This window comes from Bombina bombina, chromosome 4 (assembly GCF_027579735.1).
Source record: "Bombina bombina isolate aBomBom1 chromosome 4, aBomBom1.pri, whole genome shotgun sequence".
NCBI classification, from domain to species: Eukaryota; Metazoa; Chordata; class Amphibia; order Anura; family Bombinatoridae; genus Bombina; species Bombina bombina.
Window position 1 is genome coordinate 869,565,598 of NC_069502.1, and position 17,945 is coordinate 869,583,542.

A 17,945-nucleotide genomic window follows, 5' to 3' on the forward strand; every position below is an offset into this window, starting at 1 on the left:
GGTCTCTCCATCCTGAGGTGTTTGCTGAGATTTGCAACAGATGGGGGATGCAGGAGATAGATCTCATGGCGTCCCGACTCAATACCAAGCTACCCAGATAAGGGTCGCAATCCAGGGATCCACAGGCAGAGCTGATAGATGCATTGGAGGTTCAAACTAGTTTACATTTTCCACCCTTACCACGTCTACCTCAGGTAGTGGCCCGCATCAAGCAGGAGCAAGCTTCAGCAATTCTAATTGCTCCATTGTGGCCGCGGAGGATGTGGTTTGTGGACCTGGTAGGGATGTCCTCTTCTCCTCCATGGAGGTTACCTTGCTGGAACAGGGTCCCTTTGTTCATCAGAATCTAGATTATCTGAGGCTGACTGCATGGAGATTGAACGCTTAGTCCTAGCCAAGAGAGATTTTTCTTAGAGAGTTATTGATTCTCTCATTGAAGCTAGAAAGACGTTCACCCGTCGCATCTATCATAAAGTGTGGAGGACCTACTTATTCTGGTGTGAAGAGCGTGGATTCCCCTGGCATAAGGTCAGGGTGTCCAGGATTCTTTCCTTTCTCCAAGATGGTTTGGAGAAGGGACTCGCCGCTAGTTCCTTAAAGGGACAGATTTCGGCTCTATCTGTGTTATTAGAAAAGAGGCTTGCTGAGCTTCCTGATATAAAGTCTTTTGTTCAGGCTCTGTCTAGAATCAAGCCTGTGTTTAGACATTCTGCTCCTCCTTGGAGTTTAAATCTGGTTCTTAAGGTTTTGCAGAGGGCTCCGTTTGAGCCCATGCATTCTGTTGACATTAAATTACTGTCTTGGAAGGTTCTTTTTCTACTGGCTATTGCTTCGGCACGCAGAGTCTCTGAGATGGCAGCCTTGCAATGTAAGCCTCCTTACCTAGTTTTTCATGCTGATAAGGCTGTTCTTCGCACTGGGTTGGGGTTTCTCCCTAAGGTTGTGTCTGATCGCCACATCAATCAGGAGATTGTGGTTCCTTCCTTGTGTCCTAATCCTTCTTCTTCAAAGGAACGATTACTTCATAATCTGGATGTGGTTCGGGCTTTGAAATTCTATCTTCAGGCCATGAAAAATTTTAGACAGACTTTGGCATTGTTTGTTGTCTATTTTGGGAAGCGCAGAGGTCAGAAGGCTTCTTCCACTTCCCTATCCTTTTGGTTAAGGAGCATTATTCGCTTAGCATATGAAACAGCAGGACATAAGCCTCCTCAGAGGATTACGGCTCATTCAACTAGTGGCTTCATCTTGGTCCTTCAAGAATGAGGCTTCTATGGAGCAGATTTGTAGGTCAGCTACCTGGTCCTCCTTACATACTTTTTCAAAGTTTACAAATTTGTTGTTTTTGCTTCGGCTGAAGCATCTTTTGGGAGAAAGGTTTTGCAGGCTGTGGTGTCCTCAGAATAGGGTTCGCCTTTCTTTTACCCTCCCGTTTTCATTCAGTGTCCTCTAGAGCTTAGGTATATGTTTCCCACAAGTAAGGAATGAAGCTGTGGATACTCCTCATATTAAGATGGAAAACATAAATGATGCTTTACCTGATAATTTCCTTTCCATCTGTATAAGGAGAGTCCACGGCCCCCGCCCGTTTTTTACCGTTGGGCGAACCAAAATTTTTTGTTCTTCTGGCACCATTTATACCCTGATATTTCTCCTACTGTTCCTTATTCCCTCGGCAGAATGACTGGGGGATAAGGGGAGTGGGGGAGGTATTCAAGCCTTTGGCTGGGGTGTCTTTGCCTCCTCCTGGTGGCCAGGTTCTGTATTCCCACAAGTAAGGAATTAAGCCATGGACTCTCCTCATACAGATGGAAAGGAAATTTTCAGGTAAGCATAATTTGTTTTTTCATTGAGAAAGTAAATCCACAACCCCAATTAAATTTTAAATGTTCAAAATGTTAAATTAATTTTCAAATGCATTTGAAAAATAAACAGGTGAAAAGTCAAAGTAAATCAACCTCCTGAAGCACCTTTCTACCTAAAGCTGCTTTAAAAAAATATCAAAACATAAAAAAAATGTTAGAACTTTGAAAAAATATGCAAAGAAAAGCAAGTAGACGATTTTCCAGTTTGTTCAACTGAGGCCTTATTCTTAAAGGTATATAAAACCCAACAATTTTTTTCATGTTTCAGATAGAGCATGCAATTTTAAGCAACTTTCAAATTGACTCCTATTATCAATTTTACATTTAGCCACCAATCAGCAAGAACTACCCAGGTGCTGAACCAAAAATGGGCTGGATCCTAAGCTTAGATTCCTTCTTTAAAAAAGAGATACCAAGAGAACAAATAAATTAATAATAGGAGTAAATTAGAAAGTTGCTTAAAATTGCATGCTCTATCTGAAAATGCAAAAACTTTACTATATCCAACAAGATAAACTAGCATCCTTTTCGGAAACAACATCCATATGGCAAAATTATCTCTCACCCTGAACATATAAACATTATTACTAATGCACCCAAAATAAATCTAAACCTACCACCCTTGATCCAACACAATCGTCAGGTTTTAATAAATACAATAAACATACTCAATCTCATAAGAACTCATTATTTATATTCAATGTTTAGCTTAATCCACTCTGTTTCATTAAAATCAAACTATTAGGTGTTTCTCCACACATATCCCAGACATTAGTCGCATTCTATTGATCATATGGTTTAAAAAGGTTAATTGTTTTCTTTGTATTTAACTCTTCATAAACTATGTCAGCTTGTATCGACGACAATGGAACTGTGTCTCCACCACTTGTATTCACTTTTTCATATTTTGAATAAAGCTGATTTGCTATCTGAATCATGAAAGAAAAAATTGGGTTTAATATCCCTTTTAAAGGCCATAAAAAGACAACTGACCTAGTAGAATGAACAGACTTGCCTTTAAATAAGCTTTGTGAAGAAGCCACAGCAGAAGCCTTCTATGACCGTTTCTAGAACCTGAAAAGAGAATGAACATACTAGAAGTTCGTCTAAAGGTCTTAGTACCATTATTGTAATATGTCAATGCCCTAACAACCTTTACATTATGTAAATAACTTTCTGAAGCAATGTTTGGAACCATAAATAATAAAGGAACAACAAATTCTCTACCAATGATATGAGAAGAAATTATCTTTGGTTAAAAACTAAAAATAGTCCTTAAAACTGTATCCAAAGAAAAAAAAATAAGATAAATCAGAAACAAGCAGATGAAATAGCTAAAAAAAAAAACAAATTTTCCAGGAAAGTAGCATAATTTCAGCCCTATGTGTAGGATCAAATGAAGGAGCTTACAAATTTAGATACAGGAAAAGGAATGCAACTGATCATTAAAACTAGATCTGTAAAGTCACACTAGAAATAACAAAACATTAATGATTTTTCTAGGCTCATTTAAAAAAAAAAAACAACAACATTAAAATGATAAGTAAGGGACTTTGAACTTTACAAAGTGCCTAAGAAGCTTGCTAAATATCTGATTGATCTTTAGCTAAGAAAAAGCCAAAGCATTACTCTTATAACTAGGAAACTGAAGGTCCCCCTTAAAAATGTAACCAAAGTCACTACTGTCACCCTGTTAGACTGTAAGTGGAAATTAAAATTTTCCTATCAACAGTGGCTAAACCTAAAAGAACCTTAAAGGTTGCAGAGAGACTTTATAACCTATATTGGAAATCTTACCTCATGAGGAAACCAGACTTTAAATACTCTTAGAAACCTATTTATAGTTTTTAGGAAACTTAAAAGCAATATTGCACTGAAAGTATTTTTATTTATTGTATTAAAAAAATTAAAGGATTTGAACACAACACTTTTTTTTAGTTCCAACAAAGGAACTGATATGCATAGTGATCTAATTCCTAGTTAATAGAAATTAAAGCTTATAAAATATTTTTCAGAACATAGCACAGAAGATAGCACTTCTGTTCTATCTGATGTTTCCTAAAGAAACCTCAACAATAGCAAGTGAACTAGGACAGACTGAATTAAACCTTTAAAAGGAGACTTAACCTGCCCCCTACCAGACTCAGGGGGAGTACCTTCAAACATTTTTGGCAGCAAAAGTAATTCTCTTAGCCTATTCAGACTTAGGCCGCAATATTCAAAGCATCAACAAACTGTCAGAATATTCTTAAAAAAGTGGACATGTCCGAGTGATCCCAGTGAGCGACAATGTCTATCCCATAGACACCATCGTCCTCATCGTCTCTCATCAGCATTTTACTGTGTAGGCTCACTTCAAATATTGCCTTGGGGACCTAAATTGATTTACACCTACACTAACTGGCTCAGACGATGTTGTCTCGGCAGCTGATAGCAAACATGGCCGCTATCCTCCTCTTAACCTGTACTTTGCTGCTTTGAACATATAGATCTTGTGTCCAAGGCAAAGTGCAGGCTACTCCCACTTGCATGCCTTGCTAACTCCCCCTGAATGCCTATAACTACGTCACGGCTAAGCTACACTCCCCCTGCTCTGCCTCACTACCTCCCACTCACCGCCTACATCTATATCGCCACTAACCTACACTCCCCCTATACCGTCCAGCTAACTCCTCCTGACCTTCTACACCTACGTCACACCTAACCTACACACCCCCGGAACGCCCTGCTAAGTCCTTAAAACCGCCTTCAATGATGTAATGTCTAACCTACACTCCCATGGAACGCCCAGCTAACTGCCTACTGTCCAAAAATAAATCACTTTAATAAACCTCCTTATTATAACTATGAAGCGATGTCACTAAAGTTATCATCAATGTTTAAATAATGTGTCACAGAGATGCGCTAAAACGCCCGGCAACCGACCGCCGGAGAACCAGCAAAACCTCACCGGCCTATCCTGGCTCCCAGAACTCAGTGCTAGACCAGAATTGAGCCCTGGTCCGACGCTTCTTAAAAAGGGTGTCGAATGACTAGGGTACAAGGGATCAAGTCGGTCTTTTATTATGTTGTCGGCAATTTGATGTGGCACTAAGGGTGACACCACTTGTTTGGGGGTGCTACCCTCTGGGAGAATGGGGGACACTACAAATCTGGTACCCAATTCCTCCCAGAAGGTAGTACCTTTTATTGTTAGGGTTTATTTTTTTTTAGGGGAGTCATTTTATGGGGCATGTAGTTTAGTGTTAGATATAATGATTTTTTTATTTTGGATAATGGAGTTTATTATTTTTTGTAATTTAGCTTTTTTTTATTTTTTGTAACTGTTTTTTTGTTTTGTTTGTTTTTTGTAACTTAGTGGGGTTAGTTTAGAGGGGTTTTTTATTTTAGAGGGGGGTTAGGTGTTAGATTTTGTTGGGTTTTTTTCAGTATAGTTTTTGTCAAATTCTAATTTTTAGATTTTAAAAATATATATTTTTAACTTAGGGGGTTTAGTTTAGAGGGGGGTTAGGTTAATTTAGGTTTGGGGTTTGTGGCAGCATAGTGGGTAATAGCGACATAGTGGTTAAAAGTTGACTGTGGTGGGTATGTGACGGCATAGGGGTTAATAGATAGTAGCGTTGGGTATGTGGCAGCTTAGGGGTTAATAGTTATATAGAAGCGGTGTGTTTATGTCGGCATAGGGGTTAATAGATAGTACTTGTGGTGGGTATGTGGCGGCATAAAGGTTAATAGATATTAGCAGTGGGTATAAGTCGCACAAGGGTTAATAGTACTTGCGGTGGCGGCATAGGGGTTAATAGTTAGATAGTAGCAGTAGGTATATGTTGGCGTAGGGGTTAATAGATAGTACTTGTAGTGGGTATGTCATGGCATAGGCGTTAGATAGTAGTAGCAGTGGGTATATGTCAGTGTAGGGGTTAATAGATAGTACTTGCAGTGGGTATACGTCGGCATAGGGATTAATAGATAGTACTTGCGGTGGGCATGTGGCGGGAATAGGGATTATTAGTTAGTAGCAGTGGGTATACGTCGGCATAGGGATTAATAGATAGTACTTGCAGTGGGTATGTTGCGGGAATAGGGATTATTAGTTAGTAGCAGTGGGTATACGTCGGCATAGGGATTAATAGATAGTACTTGCGGTGGGTATGTTGCGGGAATAGGGATTATTAGTTAGTAGCAGTGGGTATACGTCGGCATAGCGATTTATAGATAGTACTTGCAGTGGGTATGTTGCGGCATAGGGGTTAATAGATAGTAGCAGTGGGTATATGTCAGCATAGGGGTTAATAGATAGTAGCAGTGGGTATATGTCAGCATAGGGGTTAATAGATAGTAGCAGTGGGTATATGTCAGCATAGGGGTTAATAGATAGTACTTGCTGTGGGTATGTGGCTCAATCCTGTATAGGGAAACCAGCAATATCTTCAAGCAATGCAATGCAAATGCAAACGCAGACAGGAGCTCACTACTAGCTCCAAAGTACATCCAATAAACAAAGGTGTCCACAGCATAAGCTTCCAAATCTTTTCTTTATTTAGGGAAGGATTCAAAGGTACAAAAATAGCAGTTTCAGGTTATACACCCTTAGTCATACAATGTAATACTGTTCACAAACTCTGTTTTGTAGCCACACAGGTTACTTAATTAACATACACCTGTAGGTGTTTAATCAATTATAATACATGTTAAGGCCAGGTAACCACTCACCTACCCCATCTAATGGTAAATCCTGAGTACTACAAGCTAAATTTATCAAATAGAAAACATATACAAAAAAGCAGTTTAAAGTGAATGTCAATTTTGATGCTTAAGTGCTCGGTTTTTAAAAATTCGATTAAAAACAGGGGCAGTTTAATTCATCAAAATTTACATTTCACTCCTGTTAAGAAAAAAAACTTACCTTTTAATCTTCACAGCAGCTCCAGCTTCCTCCGGTTGTTGCAAGCCATTTCTGACGTCAGAAATGATGGATAGGTCATCCTCCAATCACGGCTCCCCCCCTGGGGGAATCGGTGTCTGATTCAACACCGTGATTGAAGGAAGCCGGATTCCTCATTTTAGACCCAGGAAGAGGCTTTGCGACGGGCGGAGGAAGCTGGAACTGCTGTGAAGATTAAAAGGTAAGTTGTTTTTTTTCTGAACAGGAGTGAAATGTAAATTTTGATGAATTAAAGTGCCCCTGTTTTTAATCGAATTTTTAAAAATCGGGCACTTTAGCATCAAAATTGACATTCACTTTAAAAACATTAAGAAAAATACCTTTGTACACTGTACTGAATTGAATGAACTACATAAATACTGATACATCATAATCTTTATTCATTCCAAAAGGCCTCATTGAGTTAAGTGTAGATATCCAAAACAATTATTTTCTTTTTAATAATAATTCCCTATTACCCCCTCTTCTAGGCAGTTTAATGTGATCAATGATCTGCCATCTTAATTGGCTGATAGAGTGCCCTGCTTCCAGGAAATGAGATGAAACAGGCGCATCTTTATTATTGCGCCTAATGTTTGATTTATGTTCATTGATATGGTCACGTATCTTTCTTGTGGTCTCTCCTAAATTAAATCCTGGAACACAGGCACTTTATCAGATAAATCACATAACTTGAGTTACAAGAAAAGAAATCTCTAATATTATACAATTTACCAGTTCTAGGGTGTGCAAACGTATCTCCTTTAATTAAAGAATTACAATTAGAGCATCCCAAACAGGGATAGCAACCCAAATTTTTCTTGGTTATGTAGCCTGTTTCTATTTTAGATTGGCTACCTATATCAGCTTTTGTAAGAATATCTTTAATATTGTGATTTCTTTTGTATGCCATTATAGGAGGTTCTTTAAAGCAGGGTAGGACTTTGTTGCAGTCTCTAAGTATGTGTTAATGTTTCAGTATGATTCTACTCAATTTCTTACTGTGGCTACCATACTTAGAGACGAACACCAAACGATCATCCTTATCTTGAATTTTTGTCTGTGAAAGCAGCTCAGATCTTTTAATTTGATTTACCTTAGTAATTTCTTGGTTTTTTTAATTCCCCAGGGTATCCTCTGTCCAATTTTTTTTTACCCATATCATGTAGTCTGTCTGTAGTGTTTCCCTCCATGTTAACAATCCTTTTTACCCTAATTAACTGACTCCTGGGTAAACTGCTGAAGTGTAAAAGATTATTTTTGTCAGTAGATTTAATATGTATATCACATTCTAAGCAGTTTTTGGCAGTATTCTTAACTACCTTGCGGCTAGATTACGAGTTTTGCGTTATGAGTGAAAAAGCCTCATAACGCTGCTTTTTCACTACCGCTGCTATTACGAGTTTTTCAGGTATATCTGTACCGCACACTTTTTTGGCCGTAGCGCAACGTAACTACCGCAGCTTTCAAAAGTCCTTTTTCAATGGTACTTCCACAGCCCCGGTATTACGAGTTTGCCTGTCCGGCCAAAAAGTGAGCGGTACAGCCCATAACTACAAGATCTGTACCGTTTTACATTACAAAGCCGTAACATAAAACTCATAACTAAAGTGTTGCAAAGTACACTAACACCCATAAACTACCTATTAACCCCTAAACCGAGGCCCTCCCGCATTGCAAACACAAAAATAAAATTATTAACCCCAAATCTGCCGCTCCGGACATCGCCGCCACTATAATAAACATATTAACCCCTAAACTGCCGTACTCCCGCATTGCAAACACTAGTTAAATATTATTAACCCCTAATCTGCTGCCCCCAAAATCGCCGCCACTATACTAAAGTTATTAACTCCTAAACCTAACCCTAACACCCGTAACTTTAATATAATTAAAATAAATCTAAATAAAAATTACTAGCATTAACTAAATAATTCCTATTTAAAACTAAATACTTACCTATAAAATAAACCCTAAGCTAGCTACAATATAACTAATAATTACTTTGTAGCTATCTTAGGTTTTATTTTTATTTCACAGGCAAGTTTGTATTTATTTTAACTAGGTAGACTAGTTAATAAATAGTTATTAACTATTTACTAACTACCTAGTTAAAATAAATACAAATGTACCTGTAAAATAAAACCTAACCTGTCTTACACTAACACCTAACCTTACACTACAATTACATAAATTACATTAATTAAATACAATTAACTAAATTACAAAAAAAAACACTAAATTACACAAAATAAAAAAGAAATTATCAAATATTTAAACTAATTACACCTAATCTAATAGCCCTATCAAAATAAAAAAGCCCCCCCAAAATAAAAAAAAACCCTAGCCTAAACTAAACTGCCAATGGCCCTCAAAAGGGCCTTTTGCGGGGCATTGCCCCAAAGAAATCAGCTCTCTTACCTGTAAAAAAAAAAAAACCCCAACAGTAAAACCCACCACCCACACAACCAAACCCCCCAAATAAAATCCTATCTAAAAAACCTAAGCTCCCCATTGCCCTGAAAAGGGCATTTGGATGGGCATTGCCCTCAAAAGGGTATTTAGCTCTTTTTCAGCCCAAACACTAAGCTAAAAATAAAACCCACCCAATAAACCCTTAAAAAAACCTAACACTAACCCCTGAAGATCCAGTTTTTGAAGACCGGACATCCATCCTCAACGAAGCCGGGAGAAGTCTTCATCCAAGCGGCAAGAAGTGGTCCTCCAGACAGGCAGAAGTCTTCATCCAGATGGCATCTTCTATCTTCATCCTTCCGACGCGGAGCGGCTCCATCTTCAGGACATCCAGCATGGAGCATCCTCTTCTGACGAAGGCTACTGAAGAATGAAGGTTCCTTCAAAGGTGAAAAAATCCTATTGACTGATGCAATCAGCCAATATGATTGAGCTTGAATTCTATTGGCTGTTAGAATCAGGGTTAGGTTTAGGGGTTAATTACTTTAGTATAGTGGCGGCGACGTTGGGGGCGGCAGATTAAGGGTTAATAAGTGTAGGTAGGTGGCGGCGATGTCGGGGGCGGCAGATAGGGGGTTAATAAGTGCAATGTAGGTGGCGGCGATGTTAGGGGCAGCAGATTAGGGGTTAATAAGTGTAGGTAGGTGGCGGCGATGTTGGGGGCGGCAGATTAGGGGTTAATAAGTGTAATGTAGGTGGCGGCGATGTCAGGGGCGGCAGATTAGGTGTGTTTAGACTCGGGGTTTATGTTAGGTGTAAACATAAATTTTCTTTCCCCATAGGAATCAATGGGGCTGCGTTACAGAGCTTTATGCTCCTTTATTGCAGGTGTTAGGCTTTTTTTTAGCCGGCTCTCCCCATTGATGACTATGGGGAAATCGTGCACGAGCACGTAAAACCAGCTCAAAGCAGTGCTGGTATTTGAGTGCGGTATGGAGCTCAACGCTGCTATATTGCCTGCTAACGCCTGGTTTTTGAAAACCTGTAATAGCAGCGCTATAGTGGGGTGAGCGGTGGAAATAACTTGCAAGTTAGCACCGAGCCGCTCATAACGCAAAACTTGTAATCTAGCCGTTGGTGTCTTTATACCTATTACTGCCTGATTTAGATCTGTCACAAACTGCAACAAGGTATCTAGGTTGCCCCCCCATAAGCCAAACACATCATCTATGAAACGCCACCATCTGGCTCCATTTTGTAAGAACAATTCATGTTCATATACAAACTTCCCTTCAAAGATTCACATAAATATGTTGGCGTATGAGGGGGCAACATTCGATCTCATGGCCGTACCCTGGGTTTGGAGATACCAAGTATCTCCAAATAAAAAATAGTTACAAAATAAGACCAATCTCAATAGCTCTTCTAAGAATAATATCTGTTCAATACTGTAGGTGTTTGTATTTAACAGGACTTTTTTTTACACACCCAATACCACTCTCATGTTTGATAGAGGTGTAAAGACTTTGAACATCTAGTGTGTAGAGTATATACTTATCTGTGCCCAGCTCAAGATTGTTCAACTTTTTAATAAAGTCTCCAGTATCTTTAATATAGGAAGATAAACTTTCCACATGAGGTTAGAGAATTTTATCAAGAAATTTTGCTATATTTTGGGATGCTCTAATTGTAATTCTTTAGAACTGGTAAATTGTATAATATTAGAGATTTCTTTTCTTGTAACTCAAGTTATGTGATTTATCTGATAAAGTGCCCGTGTTCCAGGATTTATTTAGTAGAGACCACAAGGAAGATACGTGACTGTATCAATGAACATAAATCAAACATTAGGCGCAATAATAAAGATGCGCCTGTTTCATCTCATTTCCTGGAAGCAGGGCACTCTATCAGTCAATTAAGATGGCAGATCATTGATCACATTAAACTGCCTAGAAGAGGGGGTAATAGGGAATTATTATTAAAAAGAAAAGAATTGTTTTGGATATCTACACTTAACTCAATGAGGCCTTTTGGAATGAATAAAGATTATGATGTATCAGTATTTATGTAGTTCATTCGATTCAGTACAGTGTGCAAGTATTTTTCTTAATGTTTTTAAACTGCTTTTTTGTATATATTTTCTATTTGATAAATTGAGCTTGTAGTACTCAGGATTTACCATTAGATGGGGTAGGTGATTGTTTACCTGGCCTTAACATGTATTATAATTGATTAAACACCCACCGGTGTATGTTAATTAAGTAACCTGTGTGGCTACAAAACAGAGAGTTTGTGGGTATGTGGCGTCATAGGGGTTAATAGTTAGCGACTTGCAGTGGGTATCTGGTGGTTTCGATATTTATTAGTGTAGTGTTAGTTTGCGATTGTGGGGTACTTCGGTTTAGGGGTATTAGGATTAGTATTTAGGCAGACGTCAGTGATATTTTAGGGATCCCATGCTATACATTGCCAACATGGTCGGCAATGCTGGATGTTGCCTAAGCCAGCATCGCTGACCAATGACGTGTATAGTAAACGCCTCTTGGCAATGCCAATATGTCGGGAGCTTTTAATATTCCGACAGGCTCGGTCGACTTAGCGTCGGATCGCTTAGAATATCTCACCGCCTTGTAGCACTTTCGATCATCGGGGTCTTACTGAGCTATAAGTATCTAGTTATTGAACAAAGAAAACTTTACTCATTTGTACCTTATTCTGACTAGAGTAACAGAAATGGTTAAAGGCTTTAGATTTACCCATAAATTATTAATGCTAAGGGCAAAAGAGGCTCCAATAGCAGAATCTAAATTTTGCAAAAGCGATATTTGCACTCCACTGAGTAATACTAGTGCGCGCTAATGTCCGCTGGTATTGCAAGTTCGCATTGCATGGAAGCTTTACACTCACAAGAGTGTGTTTCTATAGGCTCCAATGGAACCTAAGCGCAGCCACCAATCAGCAAGCGCTACACAGATGCTGAGCAAAACATGGGCCCGCTCATATGCTTACATTCTTTTTTTTTTTTTTTTTTTCTTCAAATAAAGATAGCAAGAGAATGAAGAAAAATGTATAAAAGGAGTAAATTAAAAAGTTGCTTAAAATTGCATGCTCTATCTGAATCATGAAAGAAAAAAAATGGGTTTTGTATCCCTTTAAGGCTCTACTGGCAAGAACTGCAAATACATGCTTGTTACATTAATTTTCATAATGTCAAATACAGCATCATCAATAAAAGAATTAGCATTCTTGGGCAAACCTAAAAGATTATCACAAACACAATCTGAAAACATTGTTCAGTAAAACTGAAAAAAAAAACAAGTTAAAGCAGCAGTAATATTAAAAGTACTGTTTTCCCGAAGTAAAGTAGTATCTTCACATAACTGTATGCATAATGTATGCCTGATTTAATTACCTCAATAAAAAAAAAAATAGATAAAGAAAATAAATATTAATTTCTATCTATTTCAGTGAGTGAGAAATGCCATGGAGTCCTTAAAATGTCCAGTAAAATGTACTTAAAGGGACACTGAGCCCAATTTTTTTCTTTTGTGATTCAGATAGAGCATGCAATTTTAGGCAACTTTCTAATTTACTCCTATTATCAATTTTTCTTTGTTTTCTTGCTATCTTTATTTTAAAAATAATGCATCTAATCTTTTTTTTTTGGTTCAGTACTCTGGACAACACTTTTTTATAGGTGGATGAATTTATCCACCAATCAGCAAGAACAACCCAGGTTGTTCACAGAAAATGGGCCGGCATCTAAACTTACATTCTTGCATTTCAAATAAAGATGCCAAGAGAATGAAGAAAATTTGATAATAGGAGTAAATTAGAAAGTTGCTTAAAATTTCATGCTCTATCTGAATCCCGAAAGAAAAAAATTGGGTTCAGTGTCCCTTTAAAGAGACGGTCAACTCCAAAATGTCGTTTAAAAAGATAGATAATCCCTTTATTACCCATTCCCCAATTTTGCACAGCCAACGTGGTTGTATTAATATACTTTTAACCTTTTTGATTACCTTGTATCTAAGCCTCTTTCGACAGCCCCCTGATCACATGGCTATTTATTTATTATCTATCAACTTGCATTTTAGCCAATTAGTGTAGTGTCAGCCACAACTCCACGGGAGAGAGCACAATGTTATCTATATGGCCCACATGGATTAGCAATCTCTTGTTGTGAAAAGCTAATTAAAACATGTGATAAGAGGCTGTATGTAGTGGCTTAGAAACAGGCAGAAATTTAGAGGTTTAAATGTAATAAAGTATATTAATGTAACAATGTTGGTTGTGCAAAGCTAAGGAATGGGTAGTAAAGGCATTAGCTATCTTTTTAAACAATAAACATTTTGTTGTTGACTGTCCCTTTAAGCCTTAGCATGATAGCTGGTGAATGTGTCCCTTCCCCTTGTAATACAGTACAGTTAAAATATTCTCAAGAAAAAATAATTATGTCAATAATAAATAACATTGTGTTTCTTTTCAACAGGTAAATTCACAAACTGCAATAATCTTAGTCATGGACAGAGTGGAGATACTTCTTTCAATCTTTTTCAAAATCAAAGAAATCAGATGGGAAATGTATGTTCTGTATGTGGGAAATGTTTTATCTGGAAATCTCTTCTAATTAAACATCAGAAAACCCATACAGGAGAGAAAGAATTTTCATGTTCTGAATGTGGAAAATGTTTTACTCAGAAATCAACTCTAATGGATCATCTGAAAGTTCATACAGGAGAGAAAGCATTTTCATGTTCTGATTGTGGCAAATGTTTTACCTGGAGGTCAGCTCTTAATAAACATCAGAAAATTCATACAGGAGAGAAAGGATTTTCATGTTCTGAATGTGGGATATCTTTTACTTGGAAATCATATCTTATTAACCATCAGAAAATTCATACAGGAGAGAAAGTGTTTTCATGTTCTGATTGTGGAAAGCGTTTTAATCGGAAGTCACATCTTATTGCTCATCTGACCACTCATACAAGAGAAAAATCATTTTCTTGTATAGAATGTGGAACATATTTTACTCGGAAATCATCTCTTATTAGACATCAGACAATTTATAAAGGGGAGAAAGAATTTTCATGTTCTGAATGTGAAAAATATTTTACTCAGAAATCATCTCTTATTAGGCATCAGAAAATTCATACTGGGGATAACAAATTTTTATGTTCTGAATGTGGAAAATATTTTACTCAGAGGTCAACTCTTATTAGGCATCAGAAAATTCATACAGGGAAGAAAGAATTTTCATGAATGTGGCAAATGATTTAACCGTAAATCAAATCTTGTTGCTCATCAGAAAACTCACATGAAAGAAAGCATTTTCATGTTCTGAATGTGGGAAATATTTTACCCTGAAAGGATATCTTTTTAGTCATCAGAAAATTAATTTAACATAAATTACGGCTTAACCACTTAAATGCACAGGGCGACACACAATATCTAGAGTGCTGATGATTCGTCCTTTTGGGAGCTCAAGTGGTTATGAGAGGTGGCCAAGTTTGTTTGTCATCCCCGGGGGGGCATATGGGTTTCCTATATAGGTTTGAATAGTCAAGTGATCACCTGGTATGTTTGAGTAGAGAGTTATAGAAGGGAGCCCTTATGTGCAGATCAAAGTTCTATAAATATACCCCAAAACCCTTATTTATGTTGATAAATCATTATTTATTGAGGGTATTCTAGTCAGGTGATCACTGAGGTGACAGTATTTCCCTAGGTGGAATTTTAATTGACCAGTTGTATAGGTGTACATGCTGAAGTCCCTATGTTAAAATCAAACATGTAAGAGGCATCCAAAAGCTCTTATTTGTATTAAAATAGCCCTTTGTCTGTATAAAATGCATTGTACTGAAATGTACTTTTGATTTGCTAATTAATTAAATGGAAAAACACTAAATGATTCTTAATTCTGCTTATATAAGAAAAGGTTTTACTAATACAATGATAGATCCACAAAAGTTTTAGAGTTAAGAAAAAACACTGTATTGTTTACAATCTGGTAATGGTGATAGATGACGCAGGTCTGTTTAGATGATTTTTCTCTAGTAAATGAAGAGAAAAAGGCTTGACGTGTATATAAAAGCCAATTAATATTGGTGCAGTATACTCACTCCATAAGTTGTATGTGATCAGCTGAACTGGAATGTAGCAACAGGTGGCAAGAGTCCACAGGATTCTAGTGTCAAATGCCAATCTTCCAAAAAGTATCCAAATACTAGACTGGGAATGAATGGAAACCCAAGTGACAAAGATATCCAATGTAAAATGGAAAAAATTTAACTTACTCCATATAAAAGGAGAATCTGGCCCGGCACAGCAAAGAAAGATATTAACAATCTTTCAACTTAGGTAAAAGAAGGTTTTATTTGCTCTAAGCAATCTATCACCATTACCATATCTCTATACAGTCACAGAGGAGAGACTGCAAGAAGGCTGCGGTCTAATCTAAAGGAGAGTATCAGTTCTTAGTTCATTTGTTACAGAATATTGTGTTTTTTTCCAATATTGTGTTTTATTTCATCTGACACTTCTGTATACTGTTTGTGTTTTATATTGTTTACAACCTGTTTGTAACAAAACGTGTGACATTCATCTTTTTATTGTAATTTTAAAGGGACAGTCAAGTCCCAAAAAACTTTCATGTTTCAATAGGGCATGTAATTTTAAACAACTTTCCAATTTACTTTTATCACCAATTTTGCTTTGTTCTCTTGGTATTCTTAGTTGAAAGCTAAACCTAGGAGGTTCATATGCTAATTTTTTAGACCTTGAAGGCCGCCTCTAATCTAAATACATTTTGATAGTTTTTCACCACTAGATGGCATTAGTTCACTTGTTTCATATAGATAACATTGAGCTCATGCACGTGAATTTACCATGGATGCAGCTCTGATTGGCTAAAATGCAAGTCTGTCAAAAGAACTGAAATAAGGGGGCAGTCTGCTGAGGCTTAGATACAAGGTAATTAAAGAGGTAAAACGTGTATAATTCTAACTGTGTTGGTTATGCAAAACTGGGGAATTGGTAATTAAGGGATTATCTATCTTTTAAAACAACAAAAATTCTGGTGTTGACTGTCCCTTTAACAGTTTTCTCACATTATGATATTTACATACAGTTATGGTACAGTCTGAATCTTCTGGGTCTGCTAAAAAAGAAAACAACATATAGTTTGTGTGGGTTTCTCAATGAAAAATTACTTCTAGTAGTGCTTGAATGTGAGCAGCATCTAAATGTTCCAAAACAAATCAGCACAGGGGTGGGAAATGGTTCAGCAGCTAAGGGGTTAAATGGACATTAAACACTTTGTGATTGTAATATAAAATCTTTAATTATGTGAATTAAAACTACTTTGCAATATACTTTAATTATTTATGTTGTCACCTTTTCCTGTTATCATGGCTTTGTGATTCCCATGATCAATTGGAGCCAAATAATTACGTTAACACTGCACACAATGTGTATGTGTGTGTATTATTTATTTTATTTATATACATATATATATATATATATATATATATATATATATACACATCTATAAAGGGTCAGCATGCCTTCACAAACCTTTCTGCTGTACTCATTCCAAATATTTATAAGAATCATGAAGACACAGCTCCTACTTTTGCAAAAATTATGTATTTATTCCACCGTTTCAGTCCCCATTTGAACCTTTGTCAAGGTTGCAAATATCTCCCACAATCCCCTTCCTTATATACCCTCAAGCCCTTAATTACATTCAATACCTCACCCACAGATATATCATATACTGCGCCATCTAATGGTCATTTTGTTTATTGCATCCTTTGCATGTATCTTCTTTTGTTATATTTTTTATTATTTTTTTGTTTATATTTTTTTTTTTTTACTAAAAGAGAACAAAATATCCAGGGATTACTGTGAGAGGTGGTGCAGGATACTTAATAAGTGCTTGCTTGACCTTATCCTCCTGGTAGAGGAGGAATTAAGGAGAACACTAACCCTGCTTGAACAGGTGCGCTCTAGCTTTGAACCGGAACATCGTCCTATCCTATCCACAGATAAATCAGAGGATTGGCTTGGTAAATTGGAGGAATAGGTGCAGAAATACAAAGAGGAACTCACCGCCTTCAAGAGGAATAAGCGCTGTGTGGTGGAAGATTATCGGCTTAACTTGGTGTACCCGTGGCAGATTGGGATCCCTATGCCTGGAAGAAGGCGGAGAGAGCCACAGCGTGTGAGACGTCCCGAAGGCACCACACTTGATTCGGCATTATCAGGGAGTGACTCTGAAGCAGTAGCAATTGTGGAACCTTTTTGAGGAGAAAGTGACAAACAGGGGAGGCTAGATCCCTGAGATCAAGGAGAGGGAGGAGAGGAGCAACTAAGGGTAACATGCAGCAAAACAACAAGGAGACACTGAAGAGAAGGTAATTTCTCTTGTTAAGTGTATTCAGTCCACGGATCATCCATTACTTGTGGGATATATTCCCTTCCCAACAGGAAGTTGCAAGAGGATCACCCAAGCAGAGCTGCTATATAGCTCCTCCCCTCACATGTCATATCCAGTCATTCTCTTGCAACCCTCAACTAGATAGGACGTTGTGAGAGGACTGTGGTGTTTTATACTTAGTTTATTTCTTCAATCAAAAGTTTGTTATTTTAAATGGCACCGGAGTGTGCTGTTTGTTCTCAGGCAGTATGGAAGAAGAATCTGCCTGCGTTTTCTATGATCTTAGCAGAAGTAACTAAGA

The 17,945-nt window shown here is 37.4% G+C and overlaps 1 protein-coding gene across 2 annotated transcripts in view; it reads left to right on the plus strand.

The window, feature by feature from the left end:
* LOC128655669 (gastrula zinc finger protein XlCGF8.2DB-like) overlaps positions 1–16,577 on the plus strand; it is a 70,510-nt gene extending 53,933 nt beyond the window's left edge. For both annotated transcript variants that reach the window (XM_053709255.1, XM_053709253.1), the window contains one exon: positions 13,697–16,577. In XM_053709255.1, coding sequence (XP_053565230.1) covers positions 13,697–13,834 — 138 coding nt within the window. In that variant the 3' untranslated portion in view covers positions 13,835–16,577. The remainder of the gene's footprint in view (positions 1–13,696) is intronic.
* Positions 16,578–17,945: the final 1,368 nt, after the last annotated feature.